The following is a 20,294-nucleotide window of genomic DNA, read 5'->3' on the forward strand; positions in this document are numbered from 1 at the left end:
AAGGTCACGATGATCTTTAACGCAAAAACGTTAACAAATCTTCTCCCAGTGATATCTCAACAATGCCTGAACCTATGATCATCAAAATGGACATAAAAGTTGGCCCCGACCAGGAGATGACCCTTATTGATTTTAGGAGTGTCATTGGATCAAAGGTCAAGTTCACAGTGACCTTGAATGCGAAAATGTTTCGAGTGATAAATCGACAATGCCTGCACCCATGGCCCTCAAACCTGACTTGGAGTGTCTGACCTATAGATGAATCCTTATGATTTTAGGGGTCATCAGGTCAAATGACAAGGTCGCAGTGACCTTGAACTAAAAATGCTTGTAAATGTGATATCTTGTCAATGCCTGCACCCATGGCCCTCAAACTTGACATTTAGATTTTTGGTGACCAGCTGATGACTCCTATTGATTTTGAGGTCATGGGGTCAAAGGACATGGTCAAAACATACTCTATCCTCACACTTTGAATGGTCATAATCCTTAAACTGTCTCAACGGCATCCAATATCAGTGAGAAATCAGCTGTCATTTCGGTCCATGCATATTTCATTCAATTGTCCGTATAATCCTGACAACATGGCGCTCAGGGAGTTGAATATCAGTGTCCCCTAGTGAGTTTCAACGTTTTCATACATATCACTTGGTATATGACTAGAACAATGCATACACAAGATAAATTTATTTTTTATAATATTATTTATGTAAAGTTTACTTGTTGTCCAGAGATAAACCATTAAAATGTGCTTAAACTATAACCTGTGTAAATATCGTGTATCGGCCATTGAAATTAACACGCAATATCCGGATGCATACAGTCTCCTTAATACACTGTGGTTATTGTATATTATCAAAAACAGAGCGACTTTAAAAAGTGTAAAAAGCTATCGTCAATTTGTAACGGAGAAGTAACGGAATCCATAAGCTACAAACACCTTGGAGTATTTTCCGATAAATGTAAGGACATTAGTAAATCGGTTGACCTTTGTTGTAAAAGATTACGTCTCACGTATTTTAGCCTAAATGATTATGTCTTAAATGACAATGCAATGCATTCGCTTGCTATAAAATAAAATAAACTTGAGCACTGTGATCCCCAAGGCCCTCTACGGTTGCGAGTTGTGGAGTGACCTACAGGATCATCATATATTGGCACTTAAACGAGCCCACAGAACCCACAGAATATGTGTGAAACATATGCAAAATATGCCAGTATATACAAGAACAGTGACTGGGTAAAGTTGTGCTGGAATCTACTCATTAGAAAAATATATAGACAATTGGGTAGTACCGATTACAAAAAAATGTTAAAAAACATATTTTTATTAAGACTACGCAAATTCGCAAGCGAACCAAGTGCAGTCACCTACGATTGTTTAAGTCTATCCATTGCGAATAGGAACCTTGTGTAATGTGGCAGTTTAGTAATATGTATAGAGACCAACTGAATCTTAAACCTAATGAACAATTAATCGAACTTTAACTGGTTTTCCGCAGCTATCTATAGAGGACACAGTTAGAGTCAAGGCCTTCAAAGCGGATATAACAAATAATAACTCCCGTGATAATGAACTAGACTAAATCAATAACAATAAGACGTCGTAGAATGGTAAAAGGTAAATGAAATTACAAAACAATATTTTATTTACTATATACGTACATGTATAAATGCATAGTTATCATACAGTTTTACTAGATGTGTGTTAATAAAATGGCATACTAACGTTTGATTGGAATCAAACGCCGTCGATATGAACTTAATAAAATGAAAAGTATTGAACGTCTGCGGCATCATAAGCCAAAAAAGCTTTTAGAACCATTTTAGTAAAAAGAAGTCTGTTAATAATGATATTTCTGTCGAGCAATTTTATGAGTATTTTCTAATTTGAATGATAATATGCGTAACGCAGATAATGAAAATGCTTAAGATTTTTGTAATAGCCATAACTTTGATGACGATGATTGTTGTTTTGAAGAATTAGATTTTCCAATTACTGTACGGGAAATTGGGACTATCGAATTTAATAGAAATAAGGCCTTTGCAGGTGACAAGCTGATTAATGAATATCTTATTGCATCGTGTGATATTTTGGCTTCCCATTTAGTTGAAATTTTTAACGGTATTTTGGATACCGGTTATTTTCCCGATCAGTGGATGAAAGGTATAATTATATCACTTTTTAAAAAAAAACTGCCCCAGTGATGTGAATGATTATCGGGGTATAACTCTTGTTAGTTGCTCTTCAAAGATTTTTACTGGTTTTATCAATAAACGAGTCTCAGATTGGGCCGAAAATAATGATGTTATAAGTGACGCACAATTTGGTTTTCGGAAGGGCCGGTCCACTGTGGACGCAATTTTTGTACTAAATGCTGTTGTTAATAAATGTTTAAATGACAATAAAAGATTAGCATGAGCATTTATAGATTTTAAAAAGTCCTTTGATAGAATTTACAGAAATGGTCTATGGCTAAAACTATACAAGTTAGGAATTCGTGGAAAAATATTACGTATTGTTAAAAAAAGGCCAAAGTGCGTATCAGATGTTGTTCTTCATACTCTGATTTTTTTCAAATGCTCTATTGGTTTAAAACAAGGCGAAGTTATGTCCCCTCTACTGTTTTCTTTGTTTTTAGAAGATTTAGAGATGTTTTTGCACGATGATTTCAATAGCGGTATTACAATAGATGACATAGTAGTTATATTAATGTTATTTGCTGAAGATATGGTTATACATGAGCTTGGCAAAAATGTTGAAGAATTACAAAAAAAGTCTTAATATTTTATATGAATACTGCCAAACATGGGGACTAGAAGTTAACCCTTATAAAAGTAAAGTCATTGTGTTTGGAAAAAGAGGTCATGCCATCTTAAAGTTAGTGATATTAAACTAAATTATATATATTGTTTACGGGTCTCTGGCATCACGGAGGAGCAAGGCGAGTCTATGGATGCAATATTCAAGTGTCTGTCAACCGAGATCAAAGTTGACATTGATATTCACGACATTGACAACATGCACCGTCTTGGCAAACCAAAATCTTCCTCAGAGAAGTCCTCCCCTGGCCAGTCGACTAGTTCCAACAAGCAGCTTAACTCACATCCAAGAGACATTATCATTAAGTTCACATCGTACCGAGCTAGGCAAGTTGTCTTCACTCATCGTTCTCAACTGAAACACTCGAAGATCCTTGAGCGTGTGTTCATTAACGAGGAACTTACCAAAACACGTGGTGAAGTATATTACCATGCAAGACGTCTTGTGAAGAACAAACGGGTCCAGTCTGCCTGGACATCCAATGGCGTTATTCTGATTAAGGACAACTCCGACAAAGTGCATAGATGCGAGTCGATGGGCGAATTAGCCAAATTTAATTAGTAGACGTAACTTTCTGCTCCGCAGTTTACATAAAATTGTAACGCTTCGATTCCCAAGTGTTTATACGGATAGACTATTCACACCAGCGTCGATAGCATACTTGTGTTTATATTGACTAAATAATTTACCCACTGTTACGATATAAGCAACGTTGTATTAAATAAAGTTGAAATACTCTAATCGAACAATTAACATATTACTAGTCTGATGCTGTCATGTTTGTTTATAGCGATATAAGCATTATTGAACATTTATAAGGATGTAAGCAATACCGACAATGTGTCTTTATTGTATAATCGAACATTATACAGCGACTTAAAACAAACAAACGATCCTTAAAAATTACAACAATAAATGAAATATTACTTTGCAACATTATTTAAGAAGTAATCTAATGCATATGACTTTGTAAACAGATAATCTCGTGTGTGTGTGTGTGTGCGTGCGTGCGTGCGTGCGTGCGTGCGCGCGCGCGCGTGGGTGCGTGCGTGCATGCGTGTGCGTGTGTGTCTGTGTGCCTGATCTTTTTTATCTGACTATATCCTGTAATTGTTACTTAAGCTTGATGTTGCTGTGAGTCGCTGCTGTATTTATTTGTTCAGTCTCATAATTGGTACATAGATAAAAGTGTAGCCTTAATTATTATTATTATTATTTCTACTTTATTGATTATTTGTTTGTTTGTTTATTTAGCTAAAGGTACACTTATGATGTTCATTACTTTTTATTTCTCTTGTACGTCGATTTGTAAGCATTTGGATACTTGTTTTCTTTCTAGACAAAGGTTTGTTTTTGTTTTTTGTTTGTTTGTTTTTAAATATATAATAATAAAACCGTTGTAAAGGTACACGTTCAAACACATTGCTCAAAATCTGTATTTGTTTTTTTGTTTTTGTTTTCTTATTTTTTCTTTGTTGTTTAAATTTATAATTATTGATACTTGTTAAAAACCAGACTGGATTTTTTAGTGTTTAATCAACAGATAATGACAACAATGCACCTCTCGTATTTCTCGTATACTTACTATATCACATATTTCAATCTTAACTTATACTTTTCAACTCCATGGAGTTTACCATCTTTAACATACTGGCAACTTAAAATGTATTATGTATTTATAAATGTCCCCTCCACATATATCAACAGTTTTGCTATGGCAATGTATTTTTTCAATTATCTTCCTTTTCTTCATATTTTTGTTTTGTCACACACACACACTGTCATCGATCATCGATTCACTGTTGGTGCGATATTGTTGGGTAATCGGACGCCCCTTCAATTTCAGCTGGCGACAGATTATGATTTAACGACCAACTTTCTAGATGCTAATCTCAAATAGTTTTTCTTATTTAACTCGCCAACTTGTAGCATCCCTGGCTTCATTAATGTACTTTGTTCCAGTTTTCTTGTACATCGCCACACTGCTCATCAGCAGATCGGGCGATATTGAGCTTAATCCTGGTCCTTCGACAAACTCTGATAACTCCTCATTAAATTCATATGCAGCAGTAACCAATAGTGGTCTGAGCATCATGAATCTGAACATACAAAGTCTGAAACCAAAACTTGACATTCTAACAGTAGAAGCACAACCGTACGATATTCTTGTTCTTACTGAAACATGGCTGTCAAATAAAATTTCAGACGAAGATGTCGAACTCCCAAACTTTAAAAAACCATTTCGTTATGACAGAAACGATCGTCTTGGTGGGGGTGTCGCAATATATGTCCGAGATACTCTGCATGCAATTCAACGAAATGATCTTGTTGTTAATGGTGTCGAAGCGGTTTGGGTTGAAATACATGTATGCCAGCGCAAATTACTTGTGGGCGGAATCTATCGACCTCCTAACTCAAACAACACACAGTGGCTTAACATGGAACATTCACTCGACCAAGCATTCAACCAGCATGTTGACAACATACTTGTAGCAGGTGATTTTAACATCAACATTAGCTTGAATTCGTCAAATAAAATGTGTAGATTGATAGACTCCCTAAATTCTGAACAGCTCATTAACTCACCAACTCACTTCACCGAGCACTCTAGTTCACTTATTGACCTCATGTTCATTAAACACACTAATCAAGTTATTTCAAGTTTCGTCGCAGATCCTTTTGTTCCAAATCTTGTCCGGTTTCACTGTCCGACTGTTGCTGTCTTAAAATTCACAAAACCTAAGCAGACTTACTTTCAGCGCCAAATATGGTTATATGACAAAGGCGATTATGTAAAATATAACGATAAACTCAGATCCACCGACTGGTCGTTCATCGAAAACAATCAAAATCTAGATGCTACGGCAGACACAATCGCTAGCTCAATCTTAAAATCAGCCTCTGAGAGTATTCCAAATAAAAACGTAACTATTCGTCCAGGCGACGTTCCTTGGATAAACAAAGAGGTAAAACAACGAATCAGAAAACGTAACAAATTACACCGAAAAGCTAAACTTTCAAATAATGCACTGGCTTGGGAACAATTCAGAAACTATCGCAACGAAACAACAAATATAATTCGAAAAATTAAAAAGGAATACGAACATGAAATAATAAACAAAATTAACTCTGATAACATAACAACTAAAGTATGGTTCAAACTAGCTAAACAACTAACTCAAAAACAAACATCTTCACCAATTCCAACTCTTATTGATGGAACAATTAAGGCAGAGTCCGATGAAGAAAAGGCAGACCTTCTAAACTCATACTTTAGCAAACAATCAACCATAGAACCCAAGCAACATCCACCTTTTACAGTTGAGAACGTTCCATCCACTTTCCTCTCACAAATATTGTTGACAAGCCAGGACGTTAGAGATGCAATTTCCTGTATTGATCATAGTAAAGCCAGTGGTCCTGATTCGATTAGTCCTAAACTTATTAAAGAGGGCAAAGACGAACTTGCTGTGCCTCTCTCGAAATATTTTAACAGATTGTTGGCAAACTCTACCTTCCCTTCTCCATGGAAGTTGGCGAACGTCTGCCCCATTTTCAAAAAATCTGATCCATCTGGTCCCTGCAATTATAGACCAATATCACTTCTAAGTTGTATTGGCAAACTCATGGAGCGCTGTATCCACAAACACCTCTACAACTACGTCATCTCGAATAAAATACTTACATCCTTCCAATCTGGTTTCATCAAAGGCGATTCTAGCGTCAACAAGTTAGCTTTCTTTTACAACGACGTCAGCAAAGCCTTAGATGAAGGGAAAGAAGTAAGGGCTGTCTTTTGTGACGTTTCAAAGGCGTTCGACCGAGTCTGGCATCATGGCCTTATTCATAAGCTGTCATCCATTGGTATAAGTGGTTCACTTCTCCATTGGTTTTCCTCTTATCTTCCTGACCGCAAACAACGGGTAGTCCTATCCAACTCTGCTTCAGGAATCCTCACTATCAACGCTGGTGTTCCTCAAGGATCTATCCTTGGACCATTGCTCTTCCTTATTTTCATTAATGACATTGTCAATGACATTAAGGCAAACATACGCTTATTCGCAGATGACACCAGTCTTTACATTATTGTCGAAGATCCCGTATCTTCTGCAGCCGACCTTAACCATGATCTATCTCAAATATCATCTTGGTCGAAGAAATGGCTAGTAACTTTTAATCCATCCAAGACAGAATCTGTTCTCTTTTCTCGTAAACGTCAACAACAAAATCAACCCCCACTTTATCTCGACAATGTACCCATATCTCAAATCAGCACTTATAAACATCTTGGGGTAACCTTCTCTTCAGATGGCAAATGGCAATCCCACATATCTTCAAACGTCAACAAGGCATGGCAGAGAATTGGTATTCTTAGGACGTTAAAGTTTGTAATTTCCCGTGCAGCCTTGGACAAAATGTATGTCACTTTTATTAGACCTTTACTCGAGTATGCCGATGTTGTCTGGGACAATTGTAGTAATGAATTAAAAAATGATATCGAAGCTGTCCAACACGAGGCGGCTAGAATTGTAACCGGTGCTACCAAACTTTGTAGTATTGAGCGGCTTATAGCTGACGTTAACTGGGATACACTTGCGGAAAGGAGACGCAAACATCGCCTCATTCTGTTCTTTAAAATGAAAAATGGTCTTTCTCCAGAGTATCTTTCAAATCTAATTCCTCAGCCGAGAGCTCAGCCATATGCCCTACGAAATCGCTCAGAAGTCCCAGTCATCCCTTGTAAAACTCAAGCCTATGCTACTTCATTTCTACCCCTGACTATTCGCCAGTGGAACTCACTTCCTGAAGATATCAGACATGCACCTACTCTCAGCGAGTTTAAATCACAATTTAACACGAAACCAAAGAAATCACAACTCCTGTATAATGTAGGAAACAGACAACACCAAGTTAATCATGCTCGTCTGCGATTAGGATGTAGCTCATTAAATTATGACCTTCACAGAAGAAATATTATTCCTTCTCCCCTTTGTGCTTGTGGCGCCGTTGAAACTGTGTCACATTATCTCACTCAGTGTCCTAGATATCAATTAATGCGTAACCGTTTTATCCATGATTTACCTTGTGCTGCTACTGTAGAAAATCTTCTTTTCGGTAATGATCGCCTTACCCTTGATGCCAATTCAAGCTTGTTTTTAAAAGTCCAGAGATTCATTACAGCATCAAAGCGTTTTGATGCCTAACAGTCGACCCCATTGGTGTATCGATCGCTTTTCATCGGGACAGTGTGTGTGACAGAATATTTTTGCGTTTTTTTTTCTTTTTGTTTGTTTGTCTTTTTAATAGTTATCTTATTATTCCAAAACATTCAAATAAAATGTAAATAATAGTTTGAACAGTTATTAAACTAATATATTTCGTCAAACTGTTCACTTCACATCATACACTGACTTTTCTATGCAATTTGTTACTGTACACTGCTACATGGAAAGGAATTAATATAAGCAATTACATTGCTTGTTTTCCGATCCATTTCATCATACTATTGCTGTACTGTCATTTTTGTATATACGAACTGAATAAAATATGTTTAAACTAAACTAAATTATCAGACCAAAGCCAGTAGAAAATAATTGTCACGTACAATATAAACAAAAATGGGAGGACCAAGATGCAAAACAATTTACCGAAAATATCTACTACGAGGAAGTTGCCGAAATGGAAAATCTTCTCCGTACCTTAGTTAAAAACCAAGAACATACTTATAAAATAACAGACATTTTATTGGACATTTTCAACGAATCCGCACAAAAACAGTTTCAAACCTAAGCAAATGTTCAATTCCCAAAACATTTGCACTGATCGTAATAAAAGTGAAAAGCCTCAGTGCAGAAATAAACGGATAATTTATAACCAGGCTAGGACGAGATATTATATAAACAAATCGAAAATTAATAAAAAAACTTACTCAACCGTGTGAGTCACGATATTAAACGTACTATAAAATACTATATTAGGCAATTTATGTTCAATAAATCGTTCCGCTTGCGTGATTTACATACAAACAACCAGAAATCATATTGGTCCTATATAAAGTCGCTCGACAATAATAAGAAAACTAGCAAAACCCTGCTTTGAATGATTTTCATGATTTCTTTCAGAATAATAATGATGGTGGGGAAACGGAAAACCTAGACAATATCAATATAAATTTGCTAAAAAATGAGAAAACATTAAATTCACCAATCACTAAAGAAGAAATAGAGAAAATGATCGATAATTGCAATAGCGGCAAGGCTTCAAGCCATCTGACAACTTCTGTAACGAGCATATAAAACCGACGAAACACTTTCTTTTACCATTTTATGCCGACCTTTTTTAACTACATTCTAGATACAGGAATATACCCAACGTGTTGGTCGGAAGGCTACATTGTGCCAATCTATAAACAAATGGGTAACTCCATGTTACCCGAAAACTATAGACCAAATACTATTCTTAGTTGCCTAGGCAAACTGTTTACATCAGTACTTAACTAAAGATTGACACTTTTCTCAAATAAATATAAAAACAACACTTGAAAATCAAGCCGGAATTAGAAAACAACGTTCAACCGTTGACCATATATTTACATTACATTTCCTAACCGAGCTTCTAAAGTCACGCAAACAAAAATTGTTCGTCGGATACGTTAATTTTAAGCGGGGTTTTGACCTTATTCCGAGATTTGAGCTTTTAAATAAACTAATATCATTAGGGAGTTGACGGCAAAAAACTGAAAATAGTCCGTAACTTGTTCTCAAACATAAAGTCTTGCGTTCAATCTTGTGGGGAAACGTCCTATTTCTTTGTGAGTAACCTTGGTTTAAGGCAGGTAGAGAGCTTATCACCGATTCTTTTTTCCTACTTCTTAAATGATTTAATGGATTTCTTAAAATCAAACCATAATGAGGGAGTTAAAATTGAATATTTTGTAGACGACTTAATTCAATACTTAGATATCCTGGTTTTGTTATTCGCAAGCGACACCATATTGGTTGCTATGTCAGCGAATGAATTTCAGAAATGCTTGAATGACTTCGAATAATACTGTAACACATGGAAACTCCACATCAATATAAATAAGACAAAGGTTATGATATTCGGCATCAACAGAAGAACATGGAAAAACTGTTCATTTAAGATTAACGAAAAATTACAAATTCTAGAAAAAGCACTCCAGCGTATATGCTTTATGGAGAATTAGGCCGGTATCCTATTAAAATGACTATCAATAAACGTATTATTAATTTTTGGAACAAACTTTTCGTTAAAAAGCATTCATATGCAGCACTGGTAGATAGAACAATGGCTCAAAATGGCATTATGTTCAATTGGCTAAATAATATAAAGTCGTTGTTGAACAACACTGGATTTACCTATCTATATGATAACCAAGAAACGTTGACCAGAAAAAAATGTATCTACTTTAAAAACACAAACCCTAAAAGACCAAAATGTGCAAGTCTGGTGAGAGCAAATGAACGAATCGCACAAAGGTGTATTATACAGTAGTTTTAAATAGGAAATTAAGCTTAAGAGTTAATTACTGAATGTTCTTTAAAATATAGCTTTGCTGATCAATAAATTAAGGAGTTGTTCCTTTAAATTCCCTACTGAAACAAATGCTTAGTGAGGTTTTCCCTACAACGAAATTCACTATATACTAGAATGTTCCGAATTTCGCACCAAAAGGGAAGCCCTTATCCCGAAATATTAAATACAAAATCCAAATATAATTAAATTCGCAGAGATTCGTAAAAACAAAAATAACAAGGTCTTAAATGATCTAAGCAAGTTTGCTATTATTCTTATTAAAAATGTAATTGCCTAACCAATAATAAAATAAAGCTCAAACCTACCTGCTGCTACTATATCCACGCTGGAATGTCATTCACTCTAAATTTTAAATAAACACATTCAATCACAATTGTATTTTGCATGTGGTTTTACATGATGTACTATAGAAATAATTGTCCGTGAATGAACCGCACTTCATATCGAACTGTGCCAGAGTACACTAAAGCGTCATGTTTTCAAAGCAGTATATATACTATCAAATATAATAAACGATGCATGTAAACTTATCTTTTGTTGTTGTTTTTTTACTTAGACAACTATCTTGCTGAAAAAATAATACCAAAAATAGTCTACATTTCCTCTCCAAAGTATTTTACTACAAAATGTTAAGATAAATTGTTTAACTAACTTTACCCATGTCACTGAACCCGTAAATACGTTTATGAAGCTTTATTTCAGTTGTACTTGTTAACATTATTATATTGTGTTTACCATCTTGTTTACTAATGCTTTATTGAACTCTTTAGTCTGTTGTATCAAATGTTACAATGGCAAATAAAGGTAATTGTTGATGTTGTTAAAATTACTAAAAACTGGCTATATGGAGATAAACCGTTAGAAGTTGTAGATTATTTAATTAATTAGGTACTGTATTCAATTACACCGGAGGTTTCATACTAATACAAAGCACTTTAGCTGGTAAAGGTCTAAAGGCATTAATTACTGTGTTAGTGAATGGCAAACCTTTTATACTTAAGCCAAGAACTATTTGTCAATTATTCGATTCTTTAGTTGTTTCAATATTAAATTATGGATGTGGGATATGGGGCATTAGTAGAAATAAGGAAAAAGAACGTACACCTTTGAAATTCTGTAAATCAATATTACATGTTAAAACCTTAACTTGTACAGCAGCTGTGTATGGCGAGCTAGGTAGATACCCCTTGTATATTATTAGTTATGTTAGAATTATCAAGATTTGGTGTAAAATATAGATAGTAATAATATGATTGTACAGCGTTTATATGAAAGTATGTTGGTTGATGTTGCAAGATGTTAAAGTAATTGGGCTCAAATCTAATGACTTTATACGATAATGCAGGTTTCACGGATGTTTGGTATAACCCAAATGGCATGAATGTAAACTATTTCCATGTATTATATAAACCAAGATTGATAGACCAGTTCAAACAAACATGGTTTAACTCTGTACATATCAGCCCTGTTTTAGGACAATATACCGAAATCCTATCGCATTGCTTTTACAAAATTAAGGTAATCTCCCCCCCCTAACGTATTGAAATTGGTCTTCATTGACTTTGACAAACAGTTAATACTAATGTTCTCCTTAAGTTGTGTAAATTTATTCATGAAGCATTTGTTATACGTTCTAATATTGTAAACAATGTAGTGCAATAAAAATGGATTTATTTTGTTCTCAGTTGGATAAATAACGTTGCAGTCCAACCTATTTTTATTTTTTTATTTATGCATGCATATGTTTATTAATTTTCTCTTTCATTTATATATCTTAATATGCAATTAATTGATTAGAAATGATTATGCTGTCACGTGGTATATAATGTAAATTAAACTTATTATGTAACAAGAAACAATATGTTTACGTTACTTTATAAATATGTTTGAATCTTGTATTATTTATAGTTAACCTTCTTATCTGATATATTTGTTTGTTGTTTATAATTTATGTAAACTTTTGTTTTTTTATGTTCCTTTGTATTATGATCTGATTATAACGTGTCATGACTCTTCATATCGGAGATAATACAGAATCTCTCTCTCTCTCTCTCTCTCTCTCTCTCTCTCTCTCTCTCTCTATCGATATTTGTATTGACAAAAACCTAACATAAGTATAAAGTTTAGGCACAGCACAATGTACTTTTTTTTGACCCCGGACTGTTTTCTAAAAAAACAAGGACGATGATGATGTTACGTTAGGTAAAACATCAAAAAGAACTCTGCGGTCTACTTTTGGAAGTGAAATATCAACAAATAAATGCGCACCTTACTACAAGCATTCTGATTGGCAGAGAGATAACATTCTGGCAATTATTATGGCTATCGAATGGATTAAAGTCAAAGAAGTCCTACGTGAAGTCGCACAGCATAAGATAAGATTGAACTGATTTTCCTTTAACTACATTGTTTTTTCCCGGTACAACGCTTGTCCGAGACAGCCCAATCGTAGAGATGCAGATCGCCACCTACAAAATAATGCGAAGGATCGCGGCAGCATAAGATACCACATAAGGATCAACGGCTTATTCATGGAAATTGCCCCTCCGCCTGCAAGACTACTAGATGAACAATTCCAAATTATGAAAAACTATGGTTTTACTTTCACATATAACATCTTTACAACGATTAAATTATCAATTAAAGTTGTACCAATTATTAATGCATTCCATAATAGTATATGCTATTTGACTAAATGTAGAGTATGTAACTCATGCACAATGATGTTGGGGCTAAATAGTTAGAATAACCAAGAAAATGCAAATATGTTCAGTAATAATAAAAGTTTAGATTTCCAAGCAGGTCGGACTGGTCATTTACCATTGTTTTTACTTTCCCAAATGGAACCTCACAAGCCCAATTATTTTTGTGAGAATTGGATTCAGAAGACAATTTGGAAGCCTATATAATAATGGCCATCGTGGAACTATCTTGCGTTCATTGTCACATTAGTCAACAAGACGAATTTGATGCAAAGCATCAAACACGCCGCAAATGTTTAAGAAACATGACTAAAAGAAAGCATATGCAGTTCACCAATACACAAAGTTTGTGATCCCTTTTTATGTTTATACATAATTTACTTAAGGAAATCATGGAAGTTAAGGTTTACGGCGCTGTTTTTAAACTTGAATGTTAAATATTGAATAAGTTTGAAAGTTATAGTTACATCTTGTATAATGTCTATCTAATTCATTCAAAATATACCGCACTTTTTTGTTTTGTTTTTCGAATATGAATAACATACACCAGAGTGACAAGAATGCACCATTTAAACTAAAAATGGCCAACAAAATATCGAGGCCATTCAGGCAAATAATTGCTTCATCAATGGTAGGAACGTACGTCACGCCAAAAACAAACTGACAATTAAAAAGTACACAAGTTCATCACAAAAAGAAAGAAATTGAAATATCCCCACTTTCATCGTCTAAGCAACTCATATTAGTTAGCTATGATGAATTTATAAAATGATGGCATGGAATAATTTTAGGCAATCGGACTGTTTTATACAGATCTTAGGCGTTAATAGTCCAACAACCATTTCATAAGATTCGTATGGCATTCAAAAGAGATCGTACCGCCTCAAATACATACAAATATCATTTTAGTTGACGTGGAGCAGGGAGCACGATCTAGAAAAAAATACATACATTTGTATTCCATTTATAGGCTTAAACGAAGAGCTACTTTCAGAAATGAACCATCACAATGAATGTTGAATTGTTCGTTGCGCTATTGCTTTTTTTTAACTCCGTCGGGAAATAGTGTAAAAAATGAAAAACCCTGCTTTGTTGAGTTTTCATAAACCGCGTGGAATCATTTCAGCAAGTGCGCGTGTGGGTCTCTTCTCTGCTGTGTACAAACCAAAGGTGATCTTCACATAGCTTGAGAAGTCTAAGAATTTTTCCTGAAAAAATATTATTATAATATATATTAAATAATATATACTATATATATTTGATAATATTTTTCCCAGTAAAACTGTATTGAAATGTAATATTATTACATTTTACACAATTTCAAAGGACTGATGGGCCACATTCTAGTGTCCAAGCTATGAGACGATCACCTTTGGTATGAACAGTTCTACGATGGCAAAGTTTATCTTCTGTTTGTCGAATAGATACCTCTAACGGGTAACATTCATTAAACATATACATGTTTCTTCTACAAATGTCTGAAATGTAACGTTTTTATGGAAGTTACACGTAATCGATACATCAACAAGAAGAATTCTTGTAATACGCATGTTACCAATGTAACTACATTACTCGATCAAATCCCGGCCTGAAAACTCTATATTGAGTGGAAACTAACCAGCTGGCTGCTAATTTGCAAAATATATCCATTGGTGAAACGGTTACCTCATTTACCGTTTTTATCCATGAAGTGCTCTTCACGTATTTGGAAAGCCAAAAAATGTTTATAATCAATCTAGTTTGATGACAGAAGATATCAACAAGAATATTTGGTTTAATAAAGAGTGTTATGAGGCACGTTAAGAATTTAACAGATCTAGAAATAAGTTTTTGCACAATCTGAATGATGAAAATAAAATGGAATGTCTGAATAAAAAAGAACATATTCTATTATTACCCGATGCTCTATATGAATGTAATTCATTATTTTCGACTGTTTTACAAATAGTTATAAACATAACAATGTTTTGAACTGTTGACCGGTTAACAGTATGAAGTGTTACTCGCGCATGACACCTAGTCATAGGTACGTCATGACCTTGATTCTAAAAATAAACTGCATATCGTTTAAACTCGTGAATGTCCGATATTGTTTTGTAATTTTAACTGGTTCACGGAAAGTACAGAAGAAATTTCAAGCGCTCATCAAGATCATTTAAAGGCGTAAGCAAATCAATATCAGACGTTGACTGGTGTTTGTTGTGAAACTTCTATATATTCGCTTTACAACTTTCGTATTTGTCTTTTCCGCGTTTGAACAAAAATATACAATCAGGTAATGGAACAGTTGTTACTTGGGCATATGTGTAACATTCGACAGTTTAAACTGGTAAACAAATGCCCATGCAACAGCTATATACTACATGTACAAAACTGCTGTAGGATACAGCAAAAAAGGTTCGCTCTAAATCGATCTATAATGTACAGTTAGTGTTTTGTAAGGGGGGCGAAATGGGCAGTTTCAGTACTGACACATTGAAATTTTAATCAGCCTATGTTTGTTTTATTACATATATATATAATGCAAACATGGATGAGTTCACAGATCGTATTCAAATAGTGCAGGACATCTTTCAAGCTTAATTTTACTTTAAGACAGATTTTGAGTAATATACATTGAAACATTTTGGTATAAGAACTTTGTTTGATTTTTTTTAAACTGCATTTTGTGTATTTTGAAGTGCTGAAATTAGAACGAATGGGCACTAAAATTGACTATAAGGCTAATTTGTTCTAGTCATGTTAGACAGTACACAATATAAAGTGGGGCAAAATGAACTGCAAAATAAAAAGTTGAAAAAAAGTCAAAATTTGAAATTGAAACAATTTAAATGCAAGTTTAAAAAAGAATTGCCTAGAAATAAGTGTGAAATGATATTCAGAATTCAATCAACAATATATGATAGACATACATACATGCATACAGACAGACATTCATACAGACGCACAGACTGTTTCACAGACAATCAAACATACGGACATACATACATACTGACGCGCATACAGCCGCAAAGACAGCCTCACAGACAGACATACATACAGACAGACAGACAAACATATAGACAGACATACATACTTACAGGTACACAGACAGACGCACATACAGATGCACGTACACATGCACTTACAGACATACATACAGACAGACGCACACACAGACGCACAGACAGACATAATTAAATCTATTATTATAATAGATTCAATATCTATAAAATATAGCAATGCTTGTTTTAGTTTGGTCCGGTCCAGCCAGTCTTTTGATACCAACACAAAATTAGGAAAATTCCGAACGATTTCCGTAACATTTCGGAGATTTACGTTGGTCCGGAATTGATCCGGTCTGGCCAGTCATTTATACCCAACCATTTTATTGCGCATGCTCAAAAATTGACCTCTTTGTTTATACGCCTCGAAATCGAAAATGACATTATTTTTTACACCTTTTTCCAATTAGGTAAAAGAAAACATTTTTACAAAAGATAAATCGAAATCACTCTAACATAAGTAAGAAAAGTATAATTCTCTTATTCTAAATGTTCAACAACTCTTTTCTGTGCATACACTAACAATCGAACGGCTAAAAACAATCATTTCCATCTCGAGTACGATCTCATAAACCAATCACTAAAAAAGGCTCCCTCTGTGGAGCGAGCCTAATCAAATGCAAACACATTAGATAATTTATGCGCATTGAGGGTAACCGTATCAATAAACTTGCAAAGAAAGATTCAAAGTCATTTTGGAAAAATAAAAAATAAGAATAAAAACAAAAGGATCGCGATATAACTGGAGTGACACTTGATAATATGGATGACATTTTTCATAATTTATATGGGGCACATGTAACCAATATATAACACTCATACGACTCCTACAAATACAACTATTTACGATGATGATTTAGATATTGAGTTAACCCAATCAGAACTAAAAGACGCTGTTTTTGCACAGAATAATTTAAAAAGTCCCGGAAGTGATTTACTTATTGCCGAAATAATGATAAAATTCTTTTGACAGAATATCGCCATTTTTAGTAAATTTCTACAATAAATAACACAATGATGATACGATTCCCAAGAATTGGGCAGAAGGTATTAATGTCCCAATTTTAAAAGGGGGCCTAATAAGGCTAAGAATGTTCGAGGAATTACGCTCAATAACATATTATCTAAAATATACTCAAAAGTACTCGTAATTCGACTAATAAAATGGTTGGATAAATATGATACACTTATTGACATTCAGTTCGGTTTCCAAAATAATAAATCGACTGTTGACTGTATATGTATTACACGCCCTAATCACAAATTCTCTTGAGAATAAGAATAAATTATACGTTGCATTTCTAGACTGGGGAAAGGTTTGACCGGATTGATTTCCGGTTGAAATCATACATTAGATGCAAAAATGATAGGTCTTCTCAAATTAATTCTAACATAGGAGTCAAACAGGGGTCCGGCTAGTAGCAGTTTTAGCCTCTTTTTTAACGATATCTTAGAAATTATAAATAGTAACTTAAATGGCATTTCAGAAATTTTTGACCTGAAATTATTCATGTTCTTATTTGCTGATGGCGCTGTGGTTTAAGCAAATGATCCCATAATTTTACAATCAATGTAAGATGAAATCGAAAGTTACTTTTTCATGTGGGGATTGCGTGGTTATGTAAATAAAACGAAAATTGTGATTTTCGAAAATGGTCGCCATACGTCATACGACTTCCACATATATAATTCTAAGATTGATTTTGTTTCTTCATTTAAATATGTGGGTGTACATTTCTTTACAAAATTGAAACTAGAATCGCTCTTAACAAAGAGGCCCTCAACGTGCATAGTTCTCACTCCATAATTTATTCGTCGTTAACATAAATCTGGACCTTCCAGTAAGTAATAGAGTTGAGTTGTTCGACTCTCTTGTTTTACCAACACTAAACTATGCGTCAGAAATATGGGGCTACCATAAGGGACCGGATGTAGAAATTTAACACTCAAAATTTTGTCGGAAAGTATTAGGTGTGAGACGCTCTACCAATCGCGAAGCTCTTTATGGTGAACTTGGTCAATTATACTTGTCAAAACACAGAAAAATACTAATTATCAAGCACTGAATAATATTAATTACATTAAACGAGAACTTCTAAATACTTCAAACTTATTATCTGCTAAAATGATACTGAAAATAAACTAAACTATAATGCTCTTCTGTTAAAACAATTGTTGTCGAAATCCATGCTTGCACATGCATTTGAAACATGTATTTGCAATAAACAATGATATTTTTAATGCAATAAAATATTGAATTGAATTAAAAAGAAGATGGAGAACATTGAGTGACGTCACTACGGATTCGACCGAAGCGTGGCGGAAATATCCGAAGTCATTCGATACGCCTGTCGGACCGTAAGGTGCGATAAAAGTCGTGTTAAAAATCATTATGTACAAGTGATGAAGGAGTTCATTGCTAAGCATTGTTTAATAGATTGACTTGAACAGTTTAATAAATTAGCTCAGCACTATTCTTAAAACAAAAGTAGTTTGCTAGCCGGTAAACCTAGGGTTATATAAGACGAGTATGTACGTTTTTGCAACTACATTTAAGATTGTGAAACAGTTCAGTATATGATGGAATAAAAGTGGATGTGGATAGTAAAACTAGAAACAGTAAGAATTTCTTTATTTCAGTAATATGTACATGTTATATTTAGTAATATTTAAGAGGAGTTACTGTAATAATTATATAGCTAGAAATAATGACTAAAAAGTGGGAATTTATTATACAGAACATTTAATATTACCATTCAATAATTTTAAAGCACTTTAGATGCGTTTTATTAAACATAGCTTATAATTTTTACTTGCGACAATTTTTGCCGTTGTGAAAAAAGCAAGCCACACTTATCAGTTGAATGACGTGACTACGCCACTTGTAAAAATATAAATTTGAGTACTCTATCGGTAAAAATATATAACGATCTAACTCTGAAACAATATATAATAATAATAATAATAATAATAATAATAATAATAATAATAATAATAATAATAATAATAAAATAATAATAATAATAATAATAATAATAATAATAATAATAATAATAATAATAAAAATATAACAATAACAATCATTTTAAAATAAAAATCAAATTATAACAGAAATAATAATAATAATAATGGTCATAATTGTAGTAGAAGTAGTAGAAGTAGTAGTAGTAGTAGTAGTAGTAGTGGTAGTGGTAGTAGTAGTAGTAGTAGTAGTAGTAGTAGTAGTAGTAGTAGTAGTAGTAGTAGTAGTAGTTACGTTCGCATAAAGTTTTGCGCGTTTTTTCTGAAAACCTTCATATACGCTTTATTTAGCTACTAGATACTAAGAAACAATATTGTGTTTTCCAGTGTAAAGTAAATACTCCACTTGTGAGATATCTTTTGGTGCTCAATCGGTGAACTTTATTGCGATGTTATCTAACTCAAACAAATGTCCTCCATTCAATAGTATTTATGGAGAGCCTCCTCTATTTATACCATGAAGTATTCTCTATTTAAAGAAAATTTGGGATTCCGATGGAAAACCCAATCTGCGTTTTGCGTTATATCGATAACTTCGCTGGACAGCGTTATACATAAATTATCAGATATTATCAGACAGTATTTGTTTAAACATATTTTTTTTTAAATAATTCCAACAATTTATTTGCATCGCTTTCCCCTTTTATTTCGTAATTACCTCATTTATAGATATCCAGATAAGTTTAAAAGCTGCGCTTTATGCGGAGCCTTGTGTACTGTATACTGCACACTCATTTCTATTTATACATAAACAAGTTAAGGCCAAAACAAAATTAGTAATTGTTTATTGCTTACCAAAATTTAATGAAATGTTTATTTTTCTCTATAATTGCGCATGCAGCGTCATCATTGGAACTTCATAAGGCAACGCGCGAAACGTGGTCATCATGTCTATATGATCAAGAAACAAAATATAACATTAAGAACCATTAGCCAGTTGTCAGTCGACCTGAAGATTGACCAATAATAGGGTCATTTTTTTATAAAGAAATATTTTAACATAACATAACTATCCCCAGTAAAGGCAATAATTGTTATTCGTCATCTAACCAAACAAGCTAACTGTTAAACACTTAGTTATATAAATTAAATAGATCGATATATAATAATAATAATAATAATAATAATAATAATAATAATAATAAT

General features: G+C 33.7%; 2 protein-coding genes across 11 annotated transcripts in view; both read left to right on the forward strand.

The window, feature by feature from the left end:
• LOC128237121 (uncharacterized) overlaps positions 1-20,294 on the forward strand; it is an 89,388-nt gene that overhangs the window by 8,471 nt on the left and 60,623 nt on the right. For 8 of the 10 annotated variants that reach the window (XR_008261501.1, XM_052952345.1, XM_052952350.1 and 5 more), the window contains exon 1: positions 18,508-18,746. The exons of 1 other annotated variant lie outside the window; for it this stretch is intronic. Coding sequence is in view for 1 of the 9 variants with exons in the window: in XM_052952351.1 (XP_052808311.1) it covers positions 18,723-18,746 (24 nt within the window). In the remaining 8 variants the exon portion in view is untranslated. Of the gene's footprint in view, positions 1-18,507; positions 18,747-20,294 lie in introns of those variants that run through there. One more of the 10 variants, XM_052952347.1, reaches the window with a different exon arrangement.
• LOC128238023 (uncharacterized) lies at positions 2,954-3,385 on the forward strand. Its single transcript, XM_052953591.1, has one exon. It carries the CDS (start codon positions 2,954-2,956, stop codon positions 3,383-3,385), a length of 432 nt encoding a protein of 143 aa, XP_052809551.1.

This window comes from Mya arenaria, chromosome 6 (genome assembly GCF_026914265.1).
Source record: "Mya arenaria isolate MELC-2E11 chromosome 6, ASM2691426v1".
In the NCBI taxonomy this organism is placed as follows: domain Eukaryota; kingdom Metazoa; phylum Mollusca; class Bivalvia; order Myida; family Myidae; genus Mya; species Mya arenaria.

Coding starts and splice junctions, on each gene's coding strand:
- LOC128238023 (XM_052953591.1), top strand. CDS start 2,954: ATGGATGCAATATTCAAGTGTCTGTCAACCGAGATCAAAGTTGACATT.